This window comes from Chrysemys picta, chromosome 2 (genome assembly GCF_011386835.1).
Source record: "Chrysemys picta bellii isolate R12L10 chromosome 2, ASM1138683v2, whole genome shotgun sequence".
In the NCBI taxonomy this organism is placed as follows: Eukaryota; Metazoa; Chordata; order Testudines; family Emydidae; genus Chrysemys; species Chrysemys picta.
This window is the reverse complement of record NC_088792.1, coordinates 257,664,824-257,689,091: the sequence shown is the minus strand read 5'-3', so window position 1 is coordinate 257,689,091 and position 24,268 is coordinate 257,664,824. Positions and strand designations below refer to the sequence as shown.

General features: G+C 44.4%; 1 protein-coding gene across 14 annotated transcripts in view; it reads right to left on the bottom strand.

The window, feature by feature from the left end:
* The window catches only part of OXR1 (oxidation resistance 1), a 512,712-nt gene that overhangs the window by 38,945 nt on the left and 449,499 nt on the right, over positions 1-24,268 (bottom strand). For 2 of the 14 annotated variants that reach the window (XM_005287260.5, XM_005287261.5), the window contains exon 1: positions 3,290-3,491. The exons of the other annotated variants lie outside the window; for them this stretch is intronic. In XM_005287260.5, the coding sequence (XP_005287317.1) occupies positions 3,290-3,355 (66 nt within the window). In that variant the 5' untranslated portion in view covers positions 3,356-3,491. Of the gene's footprint in view, positions 1-3,289; positions 3,492-24,268 lie in introns of those variants that run through there. 14 annotated transcript variants of the gene reach the window in all.

Here is a 24,268-nt window from a genome sequence, read left to right as displayed (position 1 = left end):
TACAGAAATCTCTAAAGCTATTTCCACATTTTATAACAACTTCTTACTGAGAATATACCACTATTCCCGCGCCTCTCCCCTCATCCCAAATCAAGCATTAAACTAACATGCTTATTTTTTCCAAGCTAGATTGCATAGAAACTCTGCAAAGAATTCCAGCTATGCAAAGCACTCCAACTAAAGAGACCACACCTACTGTTTGTTCTGTTGTATTGACTCATGCCTTTACACAAAGTGCTTTGGGGGAGTGAGTAGTTTTATACATTTTACCCATGCTAACACTATTAACATCTTCTACTATGTTATAATACCACAGGAATAAAAGGAGAAGACAAAGGAGAAGTTACAGCTAAATTTGCTGTAAAAAGTGGAAGGCTGATGTTTTCTGTTTTCTTGAAATATTGACATAATGCTTCTGTTCACATCCAGGGGCAAAAAGACCTAGCTAAGGTGCTCAACCGCTCTTGAAACAAGAAGCTGTTCCAAACTGATAGGCTGGCAAGATTTCCCTTCCAATTCAGGTTCATCAGAGTTGCCACAGTAACATTTCAGGTAAATAACCTTAGGTAGTTTTAAGTTGCATCATGCAAATGCTTGGAAGTCATATCCAACAAGAAAGACTATTCTATTTAGGTTCTCGTACTATTATAATCATTTTGGAAATCTATAATATTTAAGTTAGTCCATGTCAGCTAGGCTTTCATCCCAATTCCACAAGAACATTAATGAAACTACAGGAATTTTTGCACTGCCACTATTTCTTTGAACTTCCCAATTTCCTTCTGTATTGTACAGTATGAAGAGCTTGATGCTCTGTTCCATGCTCCTTTTTTCTACAATAGTCATATCTCAGCTCATCAACTTCATGCTGCTTCACTGGAGAAAACAATCCACACCTCAGTCTCCCCAGACCAGAAAGACCATCCTCAGAAATATTTCTACTTGTCTGTGAGAGCTATCTATTATCCTTCCTCAGCTTGACCACCACCAGCTGGACTCATTTTTATATAATAAAAGAAAGCTGCTCTTTTTATGTTTTTTCCCTTTGGCTTGACCCCTCTCATATAAATAAAAGTGAGGGTGGCCAAACCAAAAGAATATAGCAACTCCATTTTCTTTAGAACCAAAGTTAGATATCTGCTGAGCCACAGAGTTGGTCTTCAAGTATGATGTGCTCACAACACTGAATAGTATTTTTTCTAATAGAGTGGTCTTGAACTTAAACAAACAAACAACAAAACAATTTTGAATGGTGATCTCCAAAATTTAGGATATACAATTGTGGCAGAGTGGACTAGTTCCAGAGACACCCCCCCTGCTGGAGGCCTCGCGACCCTGCATCACCGTGTCCCAGAGTAGAGCAGCAAGAAGTCCTCCAGGCAGCCTAGGGTGGCTGCAGAAGAGCAGCCAGTCAGAGGAGCTGTTGGAGCGACCAGTAAGGGGCCAGAAGGGCCAGATAAAAGGCAAGCAGCAGAGCAGAGCCTTCAGTTGCTGTGTGGAGCTTGACTACGGAGGATGGGGTGCCTGGCTGGCTAGACAAACAGCAGGACTATGCATAGCTCACTGCAGAGCTCACCAGACAGAACTGAGCCCAGCAAAGGCCACCAAAGACCAGGTGCCTAGCTGGCTGGATAGAATAGCAGCAGAGCCATTGAAAGGTTAATATGGGCAGGCTGAGCCCAGGGGACGGAGCACAAAACCTGGCCAGAACAGATGAGGGTACTGAGATGGGCCCTGCTGGTCTGGTAGCTGACTAAGCCTAGGGAGGGCTGCTGAAAAGGACACCAGTTGAGGTACCAAGATGGGTTCTGGCTACGTGTCTGAAGAAGGCAGTGCCTCTGGGGAGAAGCCATGGCCCCATACCAGGGCTGTGATAAGAACTTGGAACTTTATACTCCAGAAGGGGGGACAGTGTATGCGGCTTGGCCGGAGGGCTGAGCTGCTGAAGACCAGCTGAGAGAACCAGCGGCCAGGGGGTACTTGCGAGAGGCAGGTGCCATCCTGATGGAAGCCCAAAAAAGAAAAGCAGGCTCACATCTAACAGAGAAAAGGGGACATCCATGACAGGCGTGTGCGCCCCCATGAAAAGAACTGCGTTTGCAGCCAGAGAAAAGGGGGCAAGCACGAGGGTGCTGATCGTGTTACAGCAATATAGAAACTGACCTTTATCAAAATACCCTTTATCAGTTTAAGACTTCACATTTCTCCAGAACTTCCGCAGATCATCTTGTGATAATGTTCACTTTTTTTTTGACACACACTAAACGAGGCTTTTCATATTACTTTTTTCCTCTATTGCTAAATGGAGATTTATGACTTCAAACACATTTAAAAAGAAACTAACTTTTGAAAGCACACATTTACAAATCAAGTCCTTGTCATACTGTACAAACTAATTTGACACTCATTTGTGTTTACAGCCTGATTAGAAATTAACAGTAGGTAGGTAAAAAAGTTATAAGCACATATCAGAAAACGAGAAGCAACAACACAGTGGTACGAGTCACAGGTCTTTCTCCATCAGGGAGCTTGTTATAACCAGAGTTGGAATGAAACACTAATAATGCAAACAATTCTACAGCACCACAACTCCAACATTGAACTCAATCTCTCGACGGTATTACCATTTTTGGAAATCTCTCTGAGAATATTTTCACCCCCAGTGTTCCACTATGCCTTCTAAAGCTTTGTAAGCAGAGAAGAGTGATTTTCTTCACTGTATTTTCTTAAATATAGCAGAAGAAAAAGCATAGAAAGTTCACTATTAATTGTTAAAACCATCTTGGGAGTCTACAGAGATTTAGAAATTCTCTGTACTTAGTATTCATGCACCTTCTACAGTAACTTCTGGAAAGGTATATAAAATAAAGTAAATAGAAATTCAGATATTTTAAGATGCCTATTAAAACAGATTTAACACTATTTATCCACAAGACAAATTCAGTTTGTTAAAATAAAATAAGAAAACAAAATGTGCTACTGGAGCTATTGGAAAGCTCTTAGATAACAAAATGTTAAATGTTTTACAAAACCTAAGACAGACTTTACTGTATGTAATGCTAATCAAATAATTAAAAAGCTTCAGCCATAAAGCAGTTAACTGAATGCAGTAGTCCAGTTTAGTCTGACAGCATATACAAAATATGACCAAAAAAACCCCCCTCAAATTTAGCATCCTGTAAACAAATTCTAAATTTAAAATTTCCAAAAATTGTAGCTTAGATTGTGCATCACACCATCACAAGAATGCCAGGAATAATAGAAATGAAAATACTTCACTAAAAATTACCAGAGTGTATTTATGATTAATTGCTTGGTGTTTTCTTCCCTTCTTGCCATACCAGAGTCGAGACATCTCCTTTCCAAAATAAAATGTAAAACTAAAAATCACATAAAGGACTGTTTCAAAGCATTCTCTCTACCTGCTATTAATTCCAGGCATAGACAGAGCCCCACTATGGTGACAGAAGAGCTTGCTAGATGCACACACTTGACTGACAGGGGGAAGGACTAATCAGTAAATGCTATCTCCCACTGGAGTGCATCCTGAGTGGCGAAAGTTCAAGGGAGGAAAGATTTCCTATGTTCAAGAGTGGTTGCAGCATACTGATTGTTGAAAAGGCTAAATAATTTAAAGAGACAGAACAATTTTGTTTTAGTTTTCTCAAGAGCAAAACTAAAATACAGAAATCAAAGCTGCTGATAAGAACATTTCAAAATACTAATTTATACTGCAGCAAAATGCATTTCTGTCTATACAGGACATGGATTTTTCCCAGCTTCATTATCTTTAAAATTCAGTGCAAAAATTCTGTTAAACTGCAGTAGCTTTATAAATTCCCTGAAACAAAAACAAAATGTTGGAATAATTAAAGTAATTACTTGGTCCCAGAACTTGTATAGAAAGCATCCCGTTAAGAAGATCTCTTTTTTACATCAGAAACTTTTCAGTAAATTATTTCAGCCACGCACATTTTCTGTTTGGTAAAGCACATTAACAGCAACGCAAACCTGAATTTTATGCATATAAAAACTGATGTTACCAAATTCTAAACTGATTTTGAGAAAACACAACAGGAGGACCGTGTATGATCTTGAAGGAAAACTTTAACTGTCAAATCCTAGCCATACTGAAGTTAATGGAATTCTTCCTATGGACTTCAATAGAGCCAGGATTAAATCCCACATATAAAAATATGTGGAATTAAATCCTGGCACTTCTGAAAAGAGAGAGAGAGAGAGAGAGTTTTGAGAGAATGACACTATTCTGAACAAACTCAAATATGAAACTGCAGAATAACTGTAGTAAGTAACCTAACCCTGAAACAAACCTCTAACAGATGACTGGAAGGGAGTGAGCATAACACCAATTTTTAAAAAGGGTTCGAGAGGTGATCCTGGCAATTACAGGATGGTCAGTGAGCCGAACTACAATACCAGGCAAATTGGTTGAACCTATAGTAAAGAACAGAATTATAAGAGAAAGATGATTTGTTGGGAAAAATTTTGTAAAGCGAAATCATGCCTCACCAATTTATTAGAATTCTTTGAGGAAGTCAAAAAGCATGCAGATCCGGGTGATCCAGTCGATATAGTGTATTTGGATTTTTAGGAAGCCTTTGACAAGGTCCCTCACCTAAGGCTGTTAAGGAAACTAAGTATTCAAGGGATAACAAGGAAGTTCTCTCTTGAATCAGTAACTGGTTAAAAGATAGGAAACAAAAAGGTAAGAATAAGTGGTCAGTTTCCCCAGAAACCTGTAATGGGACCTGTGCTGTTCAGCATATTCATTAATGATCTGGGACCATTCTTTTGTTCTGTGTTTGTACTATGCCTAGCACAATGGTGTCTTGATCCATGACTAGGACTTCTAAGTGCTATGGTAATACAAATAAACAAGTTAGCGAGGGAAGGACCTTATACCATTTAAGTCTACACGATGGAAGATTTAGTTTAGAAAGTTTTTGGCTATTGTGCTTCCAAAAGGTAACCTCCTTAATGTGAATGGATAGCCAACTATTGAAATGCTATCTTCCTAAGTCTGCAAACAGACTGATCTGATTACTCCTGGGGGAATTCTGCGCCACTGCACGTGCACAGAATTCATGTCCCCCACAGATTTCTTTGCTTCCACACAGAAAAGTGACTTTCTGACAGGGAAGCACAGGGAAACTGCAAGAGCAGTCATGTACCATTCCCTAGCTATGCAGGTATATCATTTCCGGCACCTGGAGCAGCTGGTGGAGAGGTAAATCACCAGAGGGCTGGGGACACCCCAGCCACTGGCTGCTACCCTGAGCCAGGATCAGCTGCTAGTCCTGGCTGGGCTGGAGGCAGGCGAGGACAGGACTTCCTCTTCCCCTTCAAGGAGTAGCTGGGAATGTGTCAGACCCTCCCAGAAACCTCGCCCAGCTGCAAGCAGCTCAGCATCCTCTCCCGCTTCCTGCCCTACATACCCAAAACTCACCCCACTGAATCTCAACCACTGCATCTGGAGCCCCCCTGAACCCAGACCTCCTGCTTCCGGACCCCCATGCCTGCACTCAGATGACCCCACACTGAGCCGCCTGCACTCAAACCCTTACCCTGATGAGCTGCACCCGAGCCTCCACATCCAGATCCCCATACCACTGACCCCCAACTAGCTGCACCCAAACCCCCACCCCACCAAGCCCCACTTCCTCAGCACCCAAACCCCTTTGCTGAGACCCCTACACCCAGACCCCTCAGTTGTGTCCCAACCACTTTCATCTGGAAGCCCCTGCAGAGTCCCATTACCGCTTCATCTGGAACCCGTCTCCCCCGCAATGAGCTTCTGTGCATCCAAAGCCCTCACTGAGCTGCCTGAACCCAGATTGTCCCACACAGAATCATCTCACAACACACCTGGATCCTCCCACACCAAGCCCCTCCACACTTGGAGCCTGCCTGGTTGAGCTTGCCTGCCCCACACCTGGTGCATCTGGCACAGAGGGGCAGGGCCCCAGGTTGTTTCTGCGGCAGGCCCAGACCTTGTGCTATGTCAGGGTTGGGTGCACCCTCACCACTGAGTCCGTGTCCCAGGGGTGGGGAGCGGAGAGTCTGCAGGGTGATCTCCCCTACAGGGTGATCTTCGTACAGCCAGTGACCTGTGCAGAAAACATGCAGCCAGGTACAGCAGAGAACATGTTGCAAGCGGTTCAAAAGGTGGCCCCCTTAGCCTGGAGAGCACCAGGTTCAGGTCCCAAGCCAGGATAGGCTGTCGTACATGAGGGTATAGTCTGCTAAGACCTTTAAGAAAATGGCCTACTATCAGGTTGGCAAAGACCGGCCCTCCACACCTGGATGGAAGGCAGAAATAGCAGCCAAGTGTACCTTTACTTAAGATATAGAAAGCCCTTGCCACTTTAGGTGGAGGAGGTAGTCCAATATCATAGATATGGATGAGAGTGTTGAAGAGGGGAGACATTGTGAATCTTTTCCATTTGGCCAGGTAGGTAGCCCTCGTGGAGCGTTTCCTACTGCCAAGGAGAACTTCCTTGACTGGACCCCAACAGGCAAACTCCATTGGGTTCAGCCATGGAGCTTCTGTGCTGTGAGGTGAAGAGATTCAAGGTTTGGGTGCTGGAGGCGGCCGTGACCCTGGGTTACCAGGTCTGGGAGCAGCGATAAGATTAGGTTATCCATGGACATTTCCAGGAGAGATGTGTACCAGTGCTGTCAGGGCCAGGCTGGAGCTATCAATATCACCAAGGCTTTGTCTCTTTGAACCTTGGGGAACGAAAGGTATGGGTGGAAATGTGTACAGAAGGTGTCCCTTCCAGAGAAGGAGGAATGCATCCATGATGGAGTCTGGGCTGTGATTCAGGTAGGAGCAGAACTAGACATTTCCTGTTGTGTTGCATGGCGAACAGATCTATCTGGGGAAACCCCCACTGTTGAAAGACGGTATTCTCGACATCTGGGTGGACAGATGACTCATGGCTTTGAAAGGACCTGTCCGCCAACTCGTTCTGAATTCTGGGAAGGTATGATGCCTCCCGGGGTATTGAGTGAGCTATACAAAAGTCCCATAGTTTGAGGGCTTCCTGCCTAAAGGGAGAGGAGGATGCACCCCCGTCTATTTATATAAAACATTGCTGTTGTATTGTCCATCATGACCGATACCCATTTCCCTTCCAAATGGGTTTGGAATGTCTGGCATGCTAGACGGACTGCTCTCGGCTCTTTGACGTTGATGTGAAGTGAGAGCTATGCTTGGGACCAGAGGCCCTGAGTCCTGAGGTCTCCCAGGTGCACACCCCTCCCCAATGCTGATGCGTCCGTCACCAGCAAGAAGGCTGGCTCTGGTCTGGCAAAGGGGACACCTGCACACACCGCTTGCGGGTTCAGCCACCATAGGAGGAACTCGAGAACAGATCAAGGTAGAGTGACAATTTTGTCTAGACCATCACGAATAGGCTGAGGCACCAAAACTAGCCATGCCTGAAGAGGTTGGAGTCTCAGTCTGGCGTGCTGAACTACATAGAAACAAGCTGCCAAGTGTCCCAGAAACTTTAGGCAACTCCTTGCTGTAATGGCAGGGAACTGCCTGAGACTTCGTATGATGTCGCACAGGGACTGAAAATGCAACTCCGGGAGCTACGCCCTTGCCTGTGTAGAGTCCAATGCCACCCCTATGAACTCTATCCGCTGAATAGGGGATAGGGTTGACTTCTGTACAATCCGTAGAAGGCCCAGATAGTCAAAAGTAGCCCTTATGAAGATCACTTGTGCCTCCAATTGAAATATTAAAGTAAGTGTCCTTCAAGTCAAGGGCAGATACCAAGTCCCCCGGATCCAAGAAAGGGATAATGGAGGCCAAAGAGACCATGCGGAACTTCAGGTTCTTTATGAACTTGTTGATGTCTCACAGGTCTAGGAGGGGCCTGAGGCCACTTTTGACTTTCAGTATTAGGAAATACTGGCAATAAAACCCATTGCCATTCAGCTCCTGAGGAACCTCTTCCACTGCCCCCACCATTAGGAGCATGTGCACTTCCTGCATGAGAAGTTGTTCATGAAAAGGGTCCCTTAATAGGGACTGGGAAGGGTGGTGGTGGAAAGGGGAGGTGAACTGGAGGGAGTATCCCCTTTCTACCATATGGAGTACCCAGCAATCTGATGTAATTTGGGCCCACGCAGGGTAGAAATGGGATAGTCAGCACGAGAAGGTAAAGGAGGATGGATCCAGAGTTCCGACTGGTGCATCGCCTCGGGCGTACCATCAAAAGTTCTGCTTTTGGCCTGAGGACTGCTTCATCAGCCCAGGGTTCTGGGCAGACGAGGGGGGAGGTCTCCTTCTATTGTTCCTATTACGCTTCCTAGAAAAATCCTACCTGTTCTGAGGGTGTTAGAAACGAGGCGGGGACTGTGGCCTGAAGTGCCTCCGCTGCGTAGCCGGAGTTGCAGCCCAAGGGACATGAGGGTGGCCCTCGAGTCCTTGAGGCTATGAAACCGTGAGTCAAGTTTTTCCTGAAAAGAAGGCTGAACCCTCGAATGGGAGGTCCTGTATGGTTTCCTGGACCTCATATGGTAGCCCTGATGCTTCTAGCCAGGAGCTCCTTCGCATGGCCACCCTGGAGGCCAAGGTGCGCGTGGCCGAATCAGCCATGTCCAGGGCTGTCTGGAGTGATGCCCTGGCTACCACCTTACCCTCCTCTACCAAGGAGGAAAACTCTGCTCTGAAGTCCTCCGGTAGAAACTCTGTAAACTTTGCCATAGCCCAACCGGAGTTACAATTGTATCTGCTAAGGACCGCCTGGTGGTTTGAGATTCTGAGCTGGAGCCCTCTGGAGGAGTAAATTTTCCATCCAGAGAGGTCCAGCTTCTTCGCATCCTGATTTTTTGATGATGGGCCCTGGTGATCTTGGCACTCCTGCTCATTTGCTACTGCTACAACTAAGGAGTCCAGCGGGGATGCATATAAAAATGCTTGAACCCCCTAGAGGGAACAAAATATTTCTGTTCAGTCCTCTTTTCAGTTGGTGGTTAGGAGGCGGGGGTCTGCCACAACGGCTTAGTAATGTCCTGAATGTTTTTTATCAGTGGCAGGGCGGCACGAGAGGGACCAGAGGGTGCTAGAATATCCACCATCAGAATATCCACAGTCTAAGCAACCTCTTCAGCCTGGATCCTCAGGTTGTGGGCCACTTGTCTCAGCAGCTGCTGGAGTACCCTACTGTTCTCCAACGCAAGGGTTGTCGAAGTTCCCACCACCACCTCATCAGGTGAGGATGAGGATGAGGCCCTAGTTGGGAGCTGGTCGTGCTTTCTACCCTCGGCATCGAGAGGGTCACGTGGTGCCAGGTCTTCCCCTGTGGTGGCCAGTGCCGATGCAGACAGTGCCAATGCGGCAGCTGGAGCAGCATGGTGCGGCTGTTCCTGCACCGAGTGAGGTGCTGGAGGCACGTAGGATGCCGAGGCCACCGACCTCCTTGAATAGAACCCTTGGCTTTGGACCTGGTGGAATGCCCAGGGGGTCCAGAAAGACCACTGGGCTGGAGCCTGCCATTGTCCCAGCCACAGCACCAGATGGAACTGTGGTGTCTCTATTTGAGCTGGACTGTTGGCTGTGCCTGCTTCTCCTCGACCTACAGGATTCCGCCTCCGACTGGGAAGACTCACTGTAGGACAACCATGGAGGGGCAGTGCCCACTGAACCTGGGGACCACTGCGACTCCCCTGTTCATCTGCTGGCCAAAGGTCCCAGTGACTGGCACTGAGGGGATGGCGATCGGCACGGTACCATCGCCGGCTTGCCACTGGACAGCACCGAGAATCTCGCGGAGCTCGGAGCCCCGTCACATCTCGGAGGGGAAGGCAGTGCCGTGAAGTCGAGGAGGTCTCTGGCTGCCTCGAACATCTCTGGAGTAGAAGGCAACTGCAACTGTTCCCTATCTTCCTGGATAGGGGAATGTCGAGGGTCTGGACTCAACTGGTCCCATGGTGGAGCAGAAGTCGACGGAGCCCTAGCTATCATTGCCGCTCTTAAGTGGCCTGACATGAGTCTCACGGCGCCAGCTTCCTTCCATGCCAATCTGGGTGTGGGGGAAAGCCGTCGGGTTGTTTCTTCTTGTGGGGCACCAGGGGTTGTGAACAGTGTTGCCCACTGCCCAGCATGGGGCCCCTATGCTGGGAACTTTGACAGAGACCCTGGGCACCGACAGAGTCCTTCCTCGGTGCCGACCCATCCCACGATGGTGCCAGAGCACTCCATGCTGATCTTGAAGTGCTCGGTGTCGGCTCGGCTGACCCCAAGTCTGAATGGGGATGGAGGGCAGCTTCCATCATAAGCTTCTTGAGGCGCTGGTCCCTCTCCTTCTGAGTTCTGGGGTGAAATCCCCTGTGGATCTTGCAGCCGTCCTTTTGGTGGGCTTCCCCCAAACACTTCAAGCAGGAAGTTTAACCTAGAATGCCCCAGTAACAGGGAAGAAGGGGGGAAATGGGGAGTACCCTCAAATGAAAGTCTATATACAACTAACATTATTACTAACCATTTACAGATGAAAACTGCCAAGGGACAGAAAGGGCTTGCCGAAGCAAGGGATACAACGAGCATTCCGGCTAACTGTCACAGGCGGTAAGAAGGAATTGAGGTGGCGGCAGATTGGCAGGGCCCTATTATTCGGCACCATGGAGGCACCACTCCAGGGGACTCCTGGACTGACCTGACGGGTTCTGCTAAGGTAAAATCTTTCCGGCTGCCATGCACGCGGCACATGCACACCTAATTGGAATTTACATGAGCAATCACTCAAAGAAGAACTAGCATGTCACCTTAAGATCATTGAAGAGTACTTCCACAAATGGCAGCTGAGACTAAATCCAAGCATTGGTAACCTTTACTTTCCACCTTGACAATAGAATCACACAAAACACTAGTGATGAAATTGTGCATTATGTGAAAAGCCAACATATCTCAGTGTCATTCTTGACTGCACACTGACCTTACATGACCTCCTCAAAAAATGAGCCTCTAAATGCATATCAACATAAGTTAGCAGGAACAAGCTGGGAATCAACAGCCCTGGTGCAATGAACATCGGCCTTGGCCCTGGTGTACTTCATTTCAGAGTACTGTGCAACTTGTGGATAGGCAGCTGATTCAGACCATATGAATCATCATGGGTACTTTCAAATTAACACCTGTACCATGGCATTCTGAATTAGCAAACACTGAACCTCCAGCTATTTGTCGAGATATAGTCGCAGCATGAGAATTTACACGTGCTGAAGAGTACCCAGAATTTCCAATCCAACAATTTATGGATAACATACCCCCAAAATGCCTGAAATCATGAAAAGCACTATGGACCACACGCGACCATCTCATGTCTCTGGATCCAACCAGGGAGTGGCAAAGTGCCTGAACCTCATCTACTGTTCCAAACTAGCACCTTATTACTCAACGAGCTACCTTCCACGCAGACTTTGGACCACATTGAACTGCATCTGAAAAAAATCATGGAAGATACAGCTACTTGATACACAAGTAGAAAATCAAAGACTCCCCTTTGTTTGACTGTGGTGAGAATATCAAAACCATCTAACACAACACAGTGCCTCACATATGGATTCAAAGATGAATTGGATGATATCCACAATGTCACAGAGGAGGCTTTCAAATGGCTTATGGACCTACCATTCCATCCATAGCATGTTGCTCTGCAGATGCCATATGCGAGAGAGAAAAGGCTAATGTTGCTATTCAATAGCTACTAATGAAACTATCTGACAAATGCTGCCCCAAAAATGACTACATGAGTGGTTCCTGAACAGTTAGTTGGTTGGGTGTACACACACACACACACACACACACACACACACACTACAATTTTACTGCTTAAAGAGGTCCGCGAGCTCCATTCAGGTGGTCCGCGGATAGTTCCCTCTAAGGTGCGTGCCTGGACGGCTGCACACAAAAGAATGAAAAGCCACCCATTTAATTAGTGGAGCCATGCAGGCGTGGCCCCATTAATTAGCTGCCTGGACCCACACATGTAAGGTGAGGTGGTGGCCTTGGGGGACGGGGGGGAGAGAATAGAGGGTAGGTGGGAGGGGGCAGTGGGATGAGGAGGGGGTGGGGGAATTTGGGATGTGCAGGGCTGTGGTGGCCAGAGAAAGTGGCGACTTTCCTCAGCTCCAGGGCTGCAGCTGCTGCGGAGAGACGGCCCTCCTTCCCAGTCTCAGCTCTGTGGCTGCTGTGGCGGGGGAGAGACCCCTGTCCTTCCCAGCCCCAGCTTGGAGGCTGCTGCGGCCGAGATGCGAGATAGCACAAAACTTTTGACATAGTCAGTGATGAGGACATATACTTGTATGCATGGAAGCTTCCTTCATACAATAAAAATCTAGAGCGAGGACATACCATATACTGATTTAGTGTGAGATTTTATATAGCGCTTTTATCTAAAGCGCTTTACAGTAGTTAGCTAACGGTATAAATGACATTTGGAAAGATCATTAAGTGGTCCGCTGAGACCCTCGGCAATTTTCAAGTGGTCCGCAAAAAAAAAGTTTGAGAACCACTGGTCTAGAAAACATGACCTATGAGGGAAGATTGAAAAAAAATTGGGTTTATTTAGTCTGGAAAGGGAAAACTGAGAGGGGACATGATAACAGTTTCCAAGTACAGAAAAGGTTGTTACAAGCAGGAGAGAGAAGAATTGTTCTTAACCTCTGAGGATAGGACAAGAAGCAATGGGCTAAAATTGCAGCAAAAGAGGTTTAGGTTGGACATTAGGAAAATCTTCTTAACTGTCAGGGTGGCTAGGCACTGGAATAAATTGCCTGGGGAGGTTGTGGAATCTCCATCATTAGAGATTTTTAAGAGCAGGTTAGACAAACACCTGTCAGGAATGGTCTAGATAATACTAAAATTAGTCCTGCCATGAGTCTAGGAGTCTGGACTAGATGACCTCTTAAGGTCCATTCTAGTCCTATGATTCTATTAACTTCTTTTTTGAACCCAGTTATACTTTTGGCCTCCAAACTACATCTCCTGGCAGCAAGTTCCACAGGGTGACGGTGCAGAAGTACTTCCTTATGTTTGCTTTAAACCTGCTGCACCACACCATCATGATTTTATAGACCTTGTCATAAACATACATCTAAGGGTAGCATAAAATCCCTCCTTTACCTGTAAAGGGTTAAGAAGCTCAAATAACCTGGTTGGCACCCAAACAAAAGAACCAATAAGGGGAAAAAATACTTTCAAATCTCTGGGGAAAGGTTTTTGCTTTGTGTGTTGTTCTCTCAGAGACAAAGAGAGACCAAGCAAGTAATCCAGCGCCTACTAAAATGATACATCTAATATTAAAAAAATAGTGAGTAATAGCAAGAAAATGCATTAAATTACACTGGTCTACAATTTTTGAGAAGTTGTCTGCTTCAGAGATAAAATCTGCTATTTATTATGTATTTTGATGTGCTGAATTCAAATATGACAATTAAAACAACTGATCGGCTACTGTTTCTAAGATATTTAAGTTTTTACATTTTATGTCTATGTATATTGTGTAGATAGTAGAGTTTTAAGCATAAATTGTAAACCTAGGTTTTTTCATGTGTTTATGGTTGCTTTACATGATAATATTTCACCTGTCCTGTTTATGTAACACTTTAAAAATCAGCAAAAGGGTTATATAAATAAAATTTATTATGGAACAAAAGGCAAAAAACTATTATGTACATAGTTGAGGAGGTTTTCCACCAACAACCTGTAGTTGTCTGCCTTGTTGTTTCCGAGAAAATTTATTGCCACTAACTGGAAGGCTTTCCATGCCGTCTTTTCCTTGCCACGCAGCGCATGGTCAAATGCATCATCTCGAAGAAGTTAACGAATCTGAGGCCCAAGAAAGACACCTTCCTTTATCTTAGCTTCACTTAACCTTGGAAATTTTCCACGGAGATACTTGAAAGCTGCTTGTGTTTTGTCAATGGCCTTGACAAAGTTCTTCATCAGACCCAGCTTGATGTGTAAGGGTGGTAACAAAATCTTCCTTGATTCAACAAGTGGTGAATGCTGAACACTTTTCTTCCCAGGCTCCAATGACTGTCGGAGTGCCCAATTTTTCTTGATGTAGTGGGAATCTCTTGCACGACTATCCCATTCGCAGAGAAAACAGCAGTACTTTGTGTATCCAGTCTGCAGACCAAGCAAGAGCAACAACCTTCAAATCGCCACAAAGCTGCCACTGATATTGGTCATAGTTTATGCACCTCAAAAGCTGTTTCATGTTGTCATAGGTTTCCTTCATATGGACTGCATGACCAACTGGAATTGATGGCAAAACATTGCCATTATGCAGTAAAACAGCTTTAAGACTCGTCTTTGATGAATCAATGAACGGTCTCCACTCATCTGGATCATGAACGATGTTGAGGGCTGCCATCACACCATCGATGTTGTTGCAGGCTACAAGATCACCTTCCATGAAGAAGAATGGGACAAGATCCTTTTGACTGTCACGGAACATGGAAACCCTAACATCACCTGCCAGGAGATTCCACTGCTGTAGTCTGGAGCCCAACAGCTCTGCCTTACTCTTGGGTCGTTCCAAATCCCTGACAAGGTCATTCAGTTCACCTTGTGTTATGAGGTGTGGTTCAGAGGAGGAGGATGGGAGAAAATGTGGGTCCTGTGACATTGATGGTTCAGGACCAGAAGTTTCATCCTCTTCCTCGTCTGACTCAAGTGAGAATGATTCTGGTGCATCAGGAACCGGCAGTCCTTCTCCGTGGGGTACTGGGCGTATAGCTGATGGAATGTTTGGATAATGCACAGTCCACTTTTTCTTCTTTGACACACCTTTCCCAACTGGAGGCACCATGCAGAAGTAACAATTGCTGGTATTATCTGTTGGCTCTCTCCAAATCATTGGCACTGCAAAAGACAGATTTCCTTTTCCTGTTCAACCACTGGCGAAGATTTGTTGCACAAGTGTTGCAGCATGTGTGTGGGGCCCACCTCTTGTCCTGATCTCCAATTTTGCAGCCAAAATAAAGGTGATAGGCTTTCTTAACCATAGTGGTTATACTGCGCTTTTGTGATGCAAATGTCACTTCACCACAAACATAGCAGAAGTTATCTGCACTGTTCACACAAGTACGAGGCATCTCTGCTCACTTTGGTTAAACAGAAATGTGTCCCTTCGCAAAATCAAAACACTGACAAATAAGAGAGCACGACACTATGATTTCTAGAGCTGATATAGGGCAATTTGTTCAGCAGAGTGATGTAAGCTTCTTTATGATTGCATCATCCATGACTTCTAGGAATAACATGATGCAATTCATATCATGTATGACGCAATACCAGCTTCAGATTGCATCATTCATTGTTTTGCCTAAAGAGCAAGTACTATCCAAACCCAGTCATAGATTTATTCATAGATCCAGTCAAAGATGTATTTTAGTCATTTCTGGTTTAAATTGAGATCCCTTCCCTTTATAACTCACTTATCCTCCGCCATTCCCAAGTCAAGGGTTGTATATACTGACCCAATAGCATATCTTGAAAACTAGAGCCAATCAACAATTTTAAGCATCATTTTCGTTCTCAGTGATCCAGAATTAGTAAAGTTTGACTACATTTATTTCAGAAGCATTTTGGCTGTAGAGCAGTGTTATCTTTTGTTTTAGCTTGTGAATCTTCTCTATGCTAAGAGGGAGGTTTATTCCTGTTTTTTTTGTAACTTTCAAGTTTTCCCTAGAGGGGAATCGTCTGTGTTTTAAATCTTACTGCCCTGTAAAATTACCTTCCATCCTGATTTTACAGAGGTGTTTCTTTTTACGTTTTTCTTTATAATAAAGTTCTGTTTTTAAAAATCTAATTGGGGTTTTAGTGTCCTAAAAACCCAAGGGTCTGGTCTGTGCTCACCTTGGTTACCTATTTGGTTGGTATATTATTCTCAGACCTCCTCAGAAAAGGGGGTGAAGGAGCTTAGGGGGATATTTTGGGGAAAAACTCCAAGTGGTCCTTTTCCTAAATCTTTGTCAAACTCACTTGGTGGTGGCAGCGATACCATCCCAGGGCAAGGAATTTGTGCCTTGGGGAAGTTTTTAACCTAAGCTGGTCAAATATAAACTTTGGGGTACAGATGTGGGGACCCACATGAAAGACCCCCTAAGTTCAGAATGGGGAGGGAACCGTAACAGACCTCTATCATATCTCCCCTCAGCTGTCTCTTTTCCAAAACTGAATAGTCCTAGTCTTTTTAATCTCTCCTCATATGAAAGCTGTTCTATACCCCTACTCACGTTTTTTGCTTTTCTCTGTACTTTTTCCCAATTGTAATAGATCTTTTTTTGAAATGGGGTGACCAGAAACACATGCAATATTCAAGGTGTGGACATACAATGGATTTATATAGTGGCATGATGATATTTTCTCCTAATATCTATCCCTTTCCTAATGGTTCCTTACATTAGGTTAGCTTTGACTGCTGCTATACATTAACCAGATGTTTTCAGAGAACTATCCACGATGACTCCAAGATCTTTCTTGAGTAGTAACTGCTCCACATAATTTTATACGTATAGTTGGGATTATGTTCTCCAATGTGCATTACTTCACATTTAACATGGAATTTAATCTGCCATTTTGTTGCCCAGTCACCCAGTTTAATGAGATCCCTTTGTAATTCTTTGCAGTCAGCTTTGGACATAACTATCTTGATTAATTTAGTATCATCTGCAAACTTTCCCACTTCATTGTTCACACTCTTTATCCAGATCATTTATGAACATGTTAAAACAGTACTTTCCCCACTATAGATCCTTGGGAGACCCCACTATTTCTCTCTCTCCATTCTGAAAACTGACCATTTATTCCTAACACAGTACTTATCTTCAAAAAAGGAGGACTTGAGCAATTACAGACCCACCAGTCTAACTTTCAGACCCAGAAAGATATTGGAACAGATTACTAAACCATTTCTTTAAATCTAGAGCATAGTAAGGTGAAAAGACAAATCCATGTTGGTCATTACAAGATGAATTCATGTCAAAACAATCTAATCTCCTTATTTGACAGGGTAACCAGCCAAGTAGATAGGAGGAAAGCAATGCACATAACGTATCTGGACTTTTGCAAGGCTTTTGACACAGTTCCATATGACATTCTCATAAGCAAACTAGAGAAATATATTTTAGATGAAGTTACTTTCTATTAGCTGGGTGTAGAACTGGTTGAAAGACCATACTCAGAGTAGTTATCAATGGTTTGCTGTCAAACTAGGAGCATGTTTCTAATGGAGTCCTGTATTATTCAAAATTATTATTAACTTGGATGCTGGAGTGGAGAATACGCTTATCAAGTCTCCAGATGACAAAACTGGGTGGGGTTGCAAGGACTGTGGAGGACAGGGTTAGAATTCCAAAAGGTCTTGACAAATTGGAGAGATATTCTGAAATCAATAGATGAAATTCAATAAAGCTAAGTGCAAAGTACTATATTTAGGAAGGAAAAATTAAATGCATAATTAAGGCGTTACTGGCTAGGCAATACTAATGAATAAAAGGATCTGTGGATTGTAATGGACCACAAATTGAATACGTGTCACTGTGCTGCTGATGAAAAAAAGAAAAGTCAAGTGTCACTCTGGGATGTGTCTCAGGAATGTCATCTGTGAAATACAAGAAGTAATTGTTCCACTTTTCTTGGCACTGGCGAGGTCTCAGCTGAAGTACTGTATCTAGTTTTGGTCACATATTTTAAGAAAGATATGGACAAACTGGAAAGCATCAAGAGGAGAGCAACACAAACAAGAAATTTAGAAAACCCAACCTATGAAGAAATGTTGAAAGAAGTGGGAATGTTTAGTGAAGAGAAGGCTAAGGGGGGAAGAGGGGGGACATGATAAGTCTTCAAATATGTAGAGGTTGTTATAAAGAGGATAGTGATCAATTGTTCTCCATATCCACTGAGAACAGAACAAGGAGTAATCTGCTAAATCTGCAGAAGGGAGATTTAGATTGGATATTAGGAACAACTTTGTAACTATAAGGATAGTTAAGTGGTGGAATAGGTTACCTAGGGAGGCTGCAGAATTTCTGTCCCTGAAGATTTTTAAGAACAAGTTAGACAATTGTCAGCAATTGTCTAGATATACTTAATCCAACCTCAATGCAGGGGATGGACTAGATAACATCTTGAGGTTTCTTCCAGTCCTACATTTCTATATTTAAAAAAAAAAGGTTATCAGATTGCAACTGCCTGGACAACTTTAATTCTGCCCCTTTGTGGAGCCAATCTGTACAATGAATGAGGCAGGGATCCTAAGCAATGTTTCCTCTATTTTTTTACATTCATGTGCAGAATGAATTTTGTTATGTGTACCAATATGGAGGTGATGTGTGGCGGGGCCGGAGATGAGGAGTTTGGGATGCAGAAGGGAACTCGGAGTTGGGGCAGAGGGTTGTGGTGCGGGGGGTTGAGGGCTCCGGCTGGGGGAGTGCAGATTCTGGGGTAGGGCTGGAGATGAGAGGTTTGTGGTGTGGGCAGTTCCGGGGCTGGGGAAGAGGCGCCTCTCCCTGCCACAGCCCTACATGCCCCCTACCTCTCTTCTCTCTGGTCCAGGCCCCCGTGGCTGCGCGCCTGTGTGGCTATGCAGCTTAGAGGGAACTTAGATCCTATGTGTACAGAGTGGGATAGGGAGGGGTGAAGAGAAATAGTATGCAATCATAAAATTGGAGACTATATCATGACACCTACGAACAAGGGGGTAGAATTAGGGTGGTTTTTAAAAGACAAAGATAAAGATAAACAAATACTTTACATACAACCCACCCCCAAAATTATCATGCACCACCAGAAAGGTCTGGACCCTGAACCATCAGCACTGCACAAGACTTCTACCAGTTGAGTTACAGCACTAACTTCATTAGCTGACAGTAGCAGCAGGCTTTTATCCCAGAGAGGTGGGATAGGCCGCTGGTGCCATGTAGTATATCCAAGGGATGGTGGGGTAGACACTGGCCCTCTCTTCCCATCACCCAGAAACTGAGGGGGTGGAGGAAGGACAGGATGTCTTCTCCCCTCACTTGGAGCCTCCATGCAACGCCCCTGATCTGATTGGTGTGGTTGGGGATGAGAAGTATGGCTTGGCTGGCTCTCCCCCACTGTTCCACTACAACTGCTGCCAGTCATTCCCAGTACACTGAGAGCTGATGCATTATGCCCAGCTTTTCAAAATGTTAACAACAACAACTTATTTTGTCTTGCTGCCAAGGTTTTCCTGGGGACACAGATAAGAGAAGGAAAATGACAACTTTTCAACAGTTTTATAACTCTGCTGCTCTTTTTTGGTCCCATGAAATTGAGTGTTAGCTCTTTTCTAGCCCCGGAACTTTCTTCCTGATAAATTTGAAAGGACTGCTGCAAGCAATGGAGATGTCAGAGCTACTAAAAAAGTCAATCTTTTTTTTTTTTTTTTCATTCTAAAAGTAACAGGCAACCTAAATATCGGGGTTGCACCAGCTCCCCCATCACAGAATGCATAAAAGGTAGAGATTGTAACTATTCTCATATTACATATGTAATCCCAAACTCAACTCAGCAGTGGAGATGCAATGAGTGAGTTAAGATCAACCACCTCTAATTGCAGTTTTAGTTACAATAACAAAATGTAAATATTTGTATGTTTTTAATTTGCAATATTAATGTCTGATTTGCATCTAAGAGCAACAAACTTCCCATGGGTGGACAGTAACATGTGTTTTTAATTTTTTTTTTAATAATAGTCATGGATTAAAGATATCATCTTATTGCATCTGTATGCAGCACTTTCTGCCAAGCCTACCCCAGCAATTCATATCTCTGCCATTACAGAGATTGAGTTGGCAGTAATGATAGTATGGATCATGTGCAGATACAACTGCTGGAGTTCAAAGAACAAAGGAATCTAATTCTCCAATGCAGATCAGTCTTTTAAAAACATGCCCGTGAATGCACATGTTGACTGCTGATTAAACACTGATCATTTTTAAAAGATAGTGATGCGACAGAGGTAATGCAATAATAGTACATGACAGTATCTACACATTTCTAATGAGCATTTTATGCTAAAAGTCAGCAATTTGTCACCAAATGAAATTCTTATAAATTGGGTAAATATTCCTATTTTGCAGAGAACAGTGCCAAACTGACAGCTAAAGACAAAATGAATAAAAAGAAAAGAAAATTAAGCTGAGATTTTCGTGGTTTATACATCAGCATCATTCTCAAAGTTTGGTAAAGTGTTGTGTACCAGTTACATATTAGTTGTCAAAAGAAGCCTGCTGCTTTCAGATTTCATGCACTCTGCTGGGGCAATATTATCCAACTTGTCAAAAAGTATTATGACCTCATCATTAAAAGAAATAAGATGTGACAGGGAGCGCATTTTGCTGAAGATCTGCACACCCACAGACCTAGAGTGAGGAATGAAGAGAAATGTAGGATCTATGGGATAGATTCACAGAGAAACTTAAGCATGGTGATGCTGAACATCAACCATGTCTTACTTTTAGAGGATTAGAAAATCACGTCCCAATACCGGAGATGGTTGCCTAGGTTCCCTACATAACGAATGGCGAGACACAGACGTTTTAGAATGGGAGGCACAAAGGCCAGTAAGCTAGGCAACTCCTTGCCTAAAATAGTCAATGACCAATGCCAAGCAGAGAGGTATGCACTAAGCAGCAGCCCTCTCTTGGAGATAGGGACTTACGTCCAGGATGTAGGGAGGCGCCTCCCTCTGGTTGGGATTTTTTGCCGCAAATCCTCTTAGCATTAGTCACCTATGCTGTTTTAGCAAGAAATCTCTTCCTTCTTGCCGGAGGGTACAATAGAGGAGAAGGAGGGTGGGTCTTGGAATGGACAGGAGCAACACATTTCAAAGAACAGTTACACGACGGTATCTATTTTTTCTTCAAGTGCTTGCTCATGTCGATTCCAAGTAGGTGACTCCCAAGCAGACCGTTGGAGGAGGGGTTGGAGCTCATGGATTCGCTGACTGAAGCACCGCTCTGCCGAAAGCTGTATCATCCCTGGCATGCTGGGCGATGGCATAATGCTAAGTGAACATGTGGATTGAGGACCCGCTTGCTGCCCTGCAAATCTCCTGTACAGGGACTTGTGCCAGGCAAGTGGCTGAGGAGGCCTGTGCGCCCTTGTAGAGTGAGCTGTTAGCATCTGGGCTGGCACTTTTGCCAGGTCATAACATGCCCAAATGTGATCCACGATGAAATTCTTTGGGACAATACAAGGAGGCCCTTCATCCTGTCCGCTATGGCAACGAACAGCTGGTTAGACTTCCAGAACAGTTTTGTCCTTTCAATATAGAAGGCCAAAGCCCACCTCACACCAAGGGAATAGAATCTTTGTTCCTGGCTGTTGGCGTGTGGCTTAGGGTAAAACACCGGAAGGAAAATGTCCTGACTTATGTGAAACTGAGATACCACCTTTAGCAGGAAGGTTGGATGAGGCCGCAACTGAACCTTGTCTTTGTAGAAGACTGTATACGGGGGTTCAGATGTTAAGGCTTTGATCTCAGACATCCTCCTGGCCACCAGGAATGCTACTTTCCATGAAAGGTAGAGGAGTGAGTATGTTGCTAAGGGTCGAAGGGAGGTTCCATTAACCTGGAGAGCACCAGGTTCAGATCCCATGCTGGTACTGGATGGGAGGTTGGCCCGCCTCCTGTCTATAGCGGCGCCATTTCAACTGGTGCCAGCTGCGCCTTGAGTAATAGGACTCTGCCTCGGAGTCTGATGGAGACTCCGAATGAGGAGACCACGGCAGTGCCGCAGAGTCAGTGACCGATGCCGCATCATTGCAGACTTGTCTCTGGATGCCGCCGCGCCTTGCAGGTGCCGTTGTAGCAATCAGGTTCGTAACTGCCTCGAATGTGTCTGGAGTGGAAGGGAACTCCATCTCCTCCACTTGACACTCGACAGACCCCTCTGCGGGCCTGAAGTCGATGGTGCCGTTTCCTGCAAGACACCGGGTGCCCCTGCATAGGACGCACACCACTAGCACTGTCAGTTCTGGCTGCTCTCACTATGGACGAGTGCCCTCTATCGTTCTTCTTGTGCCTCCTGTAAGGTACTGATGAGCGCGAACCGTGCTGCTGCCGTGGCCTTCAGCACCAAGGAGTGACAGTGTCAAGGGTCTCTGTGCGAAGAGTCCTTCCTCAGTGCGGTAACTTCTCTAACGGAGGCCAGTGCGCCCCACACACAGGTGTTGGGTGTCGTGTCCTGCTGGCCCATAGCTGGTTGGGGACAGAGGGCTGCCTCTATGAGGAGGTGCTTGAGCCTGAAGTCCCTTTCCTTTTTAGTTCTAGGGCAATACCTTTTGCAGATCCTGCAACAATCTGATGTCCTTCTCACAGGCACTTTAGGCAGGATTTGTGGGGATTGCCCTTTGGCATGGGCTTGTGGCAGTTCCTGCACGGTTTAAACCCTTGGGGTCGAGGCATGCCCAGAGAAAGGAACGAACTGGGGTGGCAGGGAACCCCCAAATACAAACTAACTACAACTAAAAACTAACTATAACTATTTGCAGGTTGAAGATACAGAAATCACTAGGGGAAATGCTTGCCAAAGCAAGAGAGACACTCAGCTCCAACGACCGTCACTGATGGTAAGAAGGAACTGAGGAGGCAGTGAGTCAGCAGGGACCTATATGCGGTGTCATGAAGGCGTGACGGGCGATTGTTTCCATTTCTATTTCCATCAGCTGTCCTGCCTTCATACCCATGTTCCATATGATCATCCTTATTGAAAACTGAGGCAAAGTATTCATACAGCTTTTGAGCAATACCTAGACTATCTTTAATCTCCTTCCTGTCCACACTGCATAGCAGCCCAACGTCATCCTTTCTTATTCTCTATCTAAAATAGAGTTTTTTTAGTTAATTTCCTTGTCGTAAGCTAAATTAGCTTACATTTAGTAATTGTCACTTTATTCCTACATTTCATAACTTCCAAGATTTAACTTTCTTTGCTGATCAATCATTTTCCATTCTCTATAGGCTCTCCGCTTACTCCTAACAGCTTTTTGAGATGGTTATTCATCAATCTGAGTCTGGAGCCTTTCGTTGTAAGGTTTTTCCTTTTGTTTGGGTTGCAAATTTCAGATATGCAGAAATTCCAAGAGTCATTTTTCATAAATGTAAAGGCATTTGTAACAAAAAAGAAAAAAAAAATCAATCTGATAGCTCTCCAATACCTGAGTGATCTAGGTTTTCTTTTTAAATATTAAAAAGTTAAAAAAAATTGTCAACTTAAAGTTTAATGTAGTATTAAAAGTAAAATTAAGACTCTATTCTGCCTATTGTTGTGCAAGGGGTAAATGCTGCACCTGCATAAAGCCTCACTGGCTTCAATGGGGCTCAGTGTAAGTGCAGCAATATATCCACATGTAACAAGTCACAAGATTGGGGCATATAGTAACTAGCAGAGTAGGGTCCTGGTCCATGACTGGGGCTCTTAAGTGCTATGATAATACAAATACTAAAGTTGTAATGGGTCCAGTACTACTTGGAGCATTACAGGACTAGATCATTATATCAAATCCTTAGTTCTAAATCCTAAAAGTCTCCACAGCATTCTACAGCTGTGTTTCAAAAAGAATTAATGAATGAGATGATTCACAGTAGTTGCCATTAAGCAAATATCAAAAGTTACTACACTATGAGCCAAATAATGCCCTCCAGTAAAAGAAAGCTCTAAAAACTTATCCTCAGATTCTTTGAGGACAGATTGTGTCAACACTAGCCCCCAAAATTCATGGATTATGGATATACTGGTGTCACAGAACTGTTGACACACAACACTCCAGCACATCAGTTTCCAAAGAGTATGGCTCCAATGGAGAAGCACTGTCTCCCACAGACTGTTGCTTCTTGAACATGCATTGCAGGAGATAGTTCTCAGCAAATGCTGAACCTCATATTTTCCCCCAGCATTTGTTTGCTTTGCAGTAAGCCAGATTCTTGCTTTAGTGGAAGACAAAGCCACAGGATTACTGGATTTTTTAGAAAGGACTGTGTGTAGTAGTTCAAAAAGTAAAATGTTTTGCCTTATCCAATAACAAGTCTGCTAATTAAAGTCCTTCTCTAAAAGCTTGACATCATCTTTACAACAATCTCACATATTATAAAGTCTGTGACCTTCTGTATCTAGACTGAACACTGAAAGATTGTGCCAGTAGCATAAAGAGACTTCTGATCACTGAACTGTTTACTTGTGGCATACTCTAGGAACA